Source organism: Perkinsus marinus (genome assembly GCF_000006405.1).
Source record: "Perkinsus marinus ATCC 50983 genomic scaffold scf_1104296928640, whole genome shotgun sequence".
In the NCBI taxonomy this organism is placed as follows: Eukaryota; Perkinsozoa; order Perkinsida; family Perkinsidae; genus Perkinsus; species Perkinsus marinus.
In genome coordinates, this window is record NW_003216737.1 from 48,106 (window position 1) to 55,647 (window position 7,542).

The window sequence follows — 7,542 nt, forward strand, 5'->3', positions numbered from 1 at the left end:
GAGTTTCACCACCCTAGTGATACGAAAAACACTAGTGAAAAACATATTTCACGACTATTGCATATCACCGCAAATATCGCCTTTTTCACGGAGTTTTACGCCACTTCACGTAAAACGGGTAATCGTGAAACTCCATTGTTCTTGTTGTTATTATGTTCATTCACCCTAGTGATATGAAAAAAAACATATTTCACAAACAACCGCGAATATCGCCTTTTTCACATGGAGTCTTACGCGAATAACTCAGACAACCAAAGAAATCAGCGTCACTGCACCACAAAATTACCAGGTTATCAATTTGGTCAGCAAGCTGCTGTTTCTCCTTATCGAGGGCGAAGTCTCGAAAACCGGGCAAATCGACGATTTGCATATCAACGCAAAATGGTGATTCAACACGAACATACCTGATATGAAATCTTTCAGAAAATGTATGAAAAAAAATTCTCCAAAAATTTAAATTTTCTAATTCGCATTTTTTCTAGTTTCACAAGCCTAGTGATATGAAAAACACTAGTGAAAAATATATTTCACGACTACTGCATATCACCGCGAATATCGCGTTTTTCACACTTCACATAAAACGGGTTGTGAAACTCCATTATACACCATATAAGCGTTCCACACAGAATTTCTGCAAAAATTTCCGAAAATATCCAAATTTTCCGCAAAATTTCCTCCCTGTTTTTACACAGGCTCATCTGTTATATACCATATACGCGTTCTACACAGAATTTCTGCAAAAATTTCCGAAAATATCCAAATTTTCCGCAAAATTTCCCCCCTGTTTTTACACAGGCTCATCTGTTACTGAGGCCCCGAGCGACTCGTGAGCTTCACCGATGATTTGAGTAACTTCGTGAAGAGGATGTTCTTGCCATTTATTAGTCTGAAAAAAAATCGGAAATTTCCTCAGAAATAATACACGAATTCAAGCAGGCTAACGAGAATTTTTTTCGAAATTTTCAGGTGTTGAAATATACGTAATCACTTTCCTCAGCTGAGCTCTGAATTTTCTCACTAATTATACAATTTTATATGCAAACTAGGAGTGAAAATGTTCGAAAAAAAACACTAATTTCCCAAATTTTTCCCAAAATTTTTTCATAATTTTCATATTTTCCCAAATATGTGATAAAATTGTAGACATTTTATTACTTTTTTATCCATAACATACCATCTCGAGTGCTTATTCTGCTGGACATTTCGAAACTCCAAAACAGTTGGTCGGCGACTTCCCATCGTGCCACTCACGAAATTGAATTGCTCACCAGCAAGCGCCTCGATGAGCCGAGACCTGAGCTGAACGATACAACGAAGAGAAAATAATAAAAATAAAATTATCATTCACTATTTAACGTGAAGTGAAACAACATCCCGTGTAAACTGATGGCGTATAAAACAATTGTTTTCCGCGAAGTGAATTGCAAAATAATTGTTTTTCATATCACTAGGGTGAAACTCCTATAAACGATTCGCAAACGGTATGCGTATAAACCCTATCAGTGTTGGAGTATGAATATATGTTATCGCTTTCCTCAGCTGCTGAGCTCAGGAGTTTCCTATACAGTGTTGGAGTATGAATATATGTAATCGCTTTCCTCAGCTGCTGAGCTCAGGAGTTTCCTATACAGTGTTGGAGTATGAATATATGTTATCGCTTTCCTCAGCTGCTGAGCTCAGGAGTTTCCTATACAGTGTTGGAGTATGAATATATGTAATCGCTTTCCTCAGCTGCTGAGCTCAGGAGTTTCCTATACAGTGTTGGAGTATGAATATATGTTATCGCTTTCCTCAGCTGCTGAGCTCAGAAGAGTTTCCTATACAGTGTTGGAGTATGAATATATGTAATCGCTTTCCTCACCTGCTGAGTTCTGAGTTTTCCTACAAGTTTAAACACAAACTTCGAAAGAAATGTTCAAAAACAAACACTAAATTCTCAAAATTTTTCCAGAATTTTCATATTGTCATCAACATATGCAGTTAAACATTTGCATGTTTCCCCCCACACGTTGAAATTCTATAAACAAAATGAACGACCACGATGGGAGGCTAATTGCGAGTATTGCTCGGCATTCAAAAAAGATCAGAAAAACTTGTCGTTGTGACAGTAGAAAAAAACAGAAAAAAAGAAAAAACTCGCAGGAAAAACATGAAAAAAAACTGAACTTTCATAAAAAAAAATTAAAAAAACAATTTCGAGTTGATGCTCTTCACGAGATGTAAATGCGGTTAAATCGGCCGAAAAATTTATATATGAAAAATTCGTATTTTCCGCTAAAATTGTCCGACTAAATTTTCAATTTCGAATATATTTTCCAGTAAAACATCTACGCAGTTAACATTTTCAAATGTAAATTTTCCAATTTTGCGAAAATTTCTCCCCGAAATATATTATTACTTTCCCACAGACTGCTTGCCGATTAGTATGAATTGTGGTAAAGGGAAATCGACAATCCCGAGCCGATCTTGGACCTTAGTTTTAACATCAGATAGCACGTCGAGGAGCTCCGAACGCTGCTCGTTATGGGCTTGAATGATGGAGAAGGAACGATTTAGCTGTGGTTTCGATGGAGCGGCAGTCGAAGAAGGCATTGGGTAGTTGAAAATAGACTTATCAATGGAGTTTCACCACCACCCTAGTGATATGGAAAACTTATTTCACGACTACTGCATATCACTTCACGTAAAACGGGTGATGAAACTCCAGCGTTGGAAGAAAATATGTTCGCCTGTTCTTCAGCTAAGCATAGAAGTATATATACGACTTTGTGTGGAAGCGCAAACAAAAACAATAAAAATTTCGAAAAAAATTCCTAAGAATTTTCATCAACAAAAGTGGTTGACCATGTCCATATTTTCCCACTTTGAAAAGTCAACTGTCATCACCTTTTCCTAAACTCGTCGTGAAAAGACATCATCGCTACTGCAAATTTGCCGCGATTGAGCTCGAGGTGTCCGAACATGCACAATTCTTGTGGTCACTAAGCTGACCTGTTTTGAATCTAACCATCTCACCCTCAAGATATCTTTTGTTTAGTATGTTGTTGATTTATTGCATTCCTCGCGATGACCCATTCAAGCTAGTACACAACAAGTCATTCACAATTTAACCACCAGGGTGATGAACCACGATGAATTGAGGACACGAAAAAAACCGTCAAAGGCGAATCGATCCCACGACCTCGCCAATGACATCCAAGTGCTCCACCACTTGAGCTAACTAAAGTAGTGACTTCCATCGACAATTCAGTGCCTGAAACCTCACACTCTCAACAACTTCATATAGACAAACTTCCAATATCGCTGAGTTTCACGAGTATAACGGCTGAGAAAAAAGTTGACTATAAAAATTTCAGCTAGATGATATAATGAACAAAATGAATGAGCCCACTGCTAACACAACAACACTGCCTTGTACCATGCAGTAGCGGCAACAGCACGAGTCATGTGTGAATAGAAAAACTATACATCTCGAATTGCATGCCTTTCAAAGCCACACGACGATGCGTTTCATCATCATCAAAGTTATCAATCATAACCTCACCCATCACAGCGACATACCACTCCTCCGTCACAACCATTGATACGACACCAAAGCTGTTGAAGACATCGCTAGTGAATAATACACTAGCCGTTATAAAATCAACCACCACAACAATGAACGATGCCGTTGGCGTTGCTGACAGCCTCGTCGAATCGTCAAGTTGACATACACATGCCAATCCATCTGAACTTTCGGGCAGGAAACTCATTTGAATAGCACCTCGCAAACGCATAGTTGACACTTTCCCCTTAGGCTCATCGTTATGCATCAGACGATAGTAGCATTCAACTTCTCCCGAGCTCGGGTATTGCAGCAGTTGAATTCTCCCGATGCTATCGTGACTCAATGCAACATCAGCAACAGTAGTGTTGACCCTTGCCAGATCAAAAACGAACTGCCACTCGTTCCCTCGTGCTTTGTACATACGATGATCATTCGCAGACAGCAGCACCAGGTCTTCACCTAGCGACCAGATGCCTCCAATTTTACGACAATTCGGAGGGGGTCGAATTAGCTCAGAAAAATTAGTATGTAGTGATGCTCGAAAAAGGCGATTGCCGTATATCGAAACGTAGTAGAAATGATGAAAATGAAAACAAACCAAGGATGGTGTATGAATAACTTCACCACAAGTTGACGATAGTGTTCGTGTGATCGGTACTTTTTCTATCGTGTGAATTCCCGTAGGGTCGTCCGGTGAGCAAACAACTCCGATAGATTTCCCATCGCTCAATTTGAAGAGATAAGGCATAGGGTTGGGAAAGGTGGAGTTCAACGACATCTTTTCGTTAACCAAGTTTATGTTTTTAGGCCTCCGCTGACGTAAAAATGCCAAAATTGATTCCTTCACGTCATCGCATATGTTTTCCATAGACCACAAGCGGTGTAGTTGCAGCATAAATGTTTGACTATAGGTCGTCGACGTCGATGCTGACATTTCCAAAACTGTGTGTCGTCGAGTATTCTCGAAGTGCTACTACTGATGACGCAACAGACGATTGCATCCCGAAATTCGGAAATGCTGTCGTTGGTCACAAACACGACTAGCTGAAGGCATTCGAGAAACGCTATTAGTGATCGAACAACCGTCCGAGGGGTATATTGATTTTTGCAAGTTTTGGTCTATTTACAAGACTTCATCCTAACTGATGCATCAGTACTGCGAATGGGTGTTTTCATCATGTTGTCTGCTATATTAACAGCAACAATGAGATAAAGGCGATAGTTTCTCATCAAATGTGTGTTCATTAGGATTAGTCAATTTAAGCGTCGCTCACTGAGCGAATCGGATGAAAATCGATCATCAGGGCGAGCGCTACTCGCTCATGGCACGCGTGTCACTTGTGCTGCGTTTCGAACTCACACATCTCTTACGAGTGGCAATCTATGAACTGTTAAAGGGCAAGTCATGTGGTTGCCCTATACGATGACTATCAATGCATCTGACCTTAGGAAAAGTCGGTATGAAAAAAAGGAGTTAAATCGTCGCTGAGTTGACGTTCCTGTCTCTGTGTGGGATACACCACCAACGCTCAAAGCCGTCTAGCACCACAAGGCCCTCTAAAACGAACCAACTCTATTTCTCTACATGTGCGATGCCGTACTGTTACGTTTTCCCGAGTTTGCTTTCTTCGATTGATTATTATCTCATCGCTAAGCCCTCCCACACGGCGTGCACGCGAGTAAATCGCCCTCACGCGCCGCACACGCATATTCCTACAAAGTTCATCATCATCGTGTAGTTTTTCCACCTTATTTTTTCCTCACCTTTTATATGTCGAAAGCAAGCAATACTGTCCGAGGTGTATTCGAGCCTCCACCGAAACCGTATTCCTGGACTGACCGCTCAGGCAATGTCTACCACTACTTCGAACGGCCTCTCCTAAATGCTTGTGGATTCATTCTACTACAAGAGTTCTGCGAACGCCTTGCTTTTTACGGTATCATACCAAATCTTCAACTCTTCCTCAAGGAGTACCTAGGCTACACTGATAGCGCCGCTGACTCCTACGTCTCGATCTTCAACGCCGTGCTGTACATAACCCCACTTTTCGCCGGTATCATCGCTGACACACTGCTAGGTGTATACCTCACCATTGTCACCTTCTCTTCCCTATACATGATCGGGCTGGTTCTGCTAACTTTATCGGCTATCAAGTCGATCAGTCAAGCCTGGATGGTCCATCTCTCTCTGCTAGTGTTGATAACAGTGGGAGCCGGTGGCATCAAGGCTTGTGTTAACGTCATGGGGGCACAGCAGATGCATCCTGAACACCACAAGGCTGATATCACTCGCTTTTTCACTTACTTTTATGCCTCGATCAACTTGGGTGGTATTATAGGTTGCATTGCAGCGCCTATTATTGTGCAGGAACTGTCCTTCGCGGCGAGTTTTGTATTCCCACTCATCTTTTTCGTCATTGCCACAACGATCTTCGTGGTCGGCGACTTCCTCCATCGTTATGTTAAAGCCAAGCCTCAAGGCTCAGCCGTCCTGCAAGTTGGTAAAGTGGCGATTTACTCTGTGTTTAAATGCTCATTAGAGAAAAACAAAAAGAGTAAAGGCGGCAGATTCGAAGATGAGTTCATTGAAGACGCCCGTGTATTTTTCCGACTCATACCACTCTTCGTTCTCATCGTCCCCTTCGTTATGGCCTATAACAACATGACCACAACTTTCCTCACACAAGGCCTTAAGATGGATCGCAACACCTTCGGGTGGAACATGCCGGCTGCCCTAATGCAGAACGTCGATCCTATAGCGGTCATTGCGACTTCAGTCATCGTAGATAGTGTGGTTTTCCCTTTCCTTAGAAAGCGTAATATAATGCCATCAGCATTAGTTCGCTTTTGCATTGGTTCTCTCTTTGCCGCTTTAGCGTTGGTCTGTGCGCTAATTGTGGAGTATGTGGTCATGTCGCATTCACCGTTTACGATATCTATTTGGTGGCAGATACCACAGTTCGCTTTCATCGCCTCTGGTGAAGTCTTCCTCATTTCGACTTCTTACGAAGTCGCCTATACTCACGCACCAAGCCAACTGAAAGCAGTAGCATCAGCTGTTAACCTGTGCTTCAACGCCATCGGCTCGGTCTTGTCCGCGGTCCTGTTCAAAGTTGCCGGTGCCTGGTTACGGGATTTCGATCCTAAAAATGCGGAGCGGTCTATCAAGGAGTCTCACTATGACTATTACTACTACGTTCTCATCAGCTTGGCATTTGTCGGCGCTATTGGTGCTCTGGCGATGCTTCCTTATTATCATCGAATAAGAAATGAGCAATTAGAACGGGAAAAGACCGAGGATGACTCTACCACTGGAGTTTAGTGATTTTCCATTGACAGGTTTTTCAACTGTCAATACGTTATTCTCCGCTAGCTCAGCGTTGTAATTTACATTTCCTGCGGCGCGTATGATTTAAGCACTCACATGAGTACTTCGGATTGAACCATAGTTAAATAATGTTTGAATCCAAGTCGGCTTATATGCTGGCAAACCTGACTTTATTATCGAATGAACTGAGGCCATTGCGTTGTTCAGTAAATTAGACATATGGTTACTACAACTAATTAATACACAGTCTTTGAAACACCAAGAGAACGTACTCTGCATCAGTGTGATGCCGAAAACACGAATCATGCAGTAGTGCTCGTTGTTGCAAGTCACTCGAGTTTACTCATCCGGAGTGTGGTCACGACAAAAATCCGCCCCATTTGAGCTATAGTGCATTTGAATTGGATAGGAGATGGCAGATTCTCTTCACTAACTCTTGTGGCAGTGTACTCACTGTGTCTCTACACGGTACTCATTATTGAGGACTGTTTCAATTGAATTGTGCGGCATGGTATTAGCTTTAAGCTGGACGAGCATTTCGGGTCTGTCCATTTGGTCATCCATCGCTTTCATTACGAATATCTTGTCTATCTCCGACACTTTACTGGAATCATTCTGTCGTTGGAATTAACCTCCGCTCCCCCACATCATGAATCCTCGCACCCTC

General features: G+C 41.8%; 2 protein-coding genes across 2 annotated transcripts in view; one reads left to right on the plus strand and one right to left on the minus strand.

The window, feature by feature from the left end:
• The window catches only part of Pmar_PMAR007294 (hypothetical protein), a gene marked incomplete at its 5' end in the record, with an annotated part of 8,625 nt that extends 6,033 nt beyond the window's left edge, over window positions 1–2,592 (minus strand). The window contains 4 exons of the mRNA XM_002788192.1: window positions 279–404; window positions 792–886; window positions 1,156–1,294; window positions 2,399–2,592. Coding sequence (XP_002788238.1) covers window positions 279–404; window positions 792–886; window positions 1,156–1,294; window positions 2,399–2,592 — 554 coding nt within the window. The remainder of the gene's footprint in view (window positions 1–278; window positions 405–791; window positions 887–1,155; window positions 1,295–2,398) is intronic.
• Window positions 2,593–5,291: 2,699 nt separating this feature from the next.
• Pmar_PMAR007295 (Inner membrane transporter, putative) lies at window positions 5,292–7,034 on the plus strand. Its single transcript, XM_002788193.1, has one exon. It carries the CDS (start codon window positions 5,319–5,321, stop codon window positions 6,867–6,869), a length of 1,551 nt encoding a protein of 516 aa, XP_002788239.1. The 5' UTR covers window positions 5,292–5,318; the 3' UTR covers window positions 6,870–7,034.
• The last annotated feature ends 508 nt before the right edge of the window (window positions 7,035–7,542 follow it).

Coding starts and splice junctions, on each gene's coding strand:
- Pmar_PMAR007295 (XM_002788193.1), top strand. CDS start 5,319: ATGTCGAAAGCAAGCAATACTGTCCGAGGTGTATTCGAGCCTCCACCG.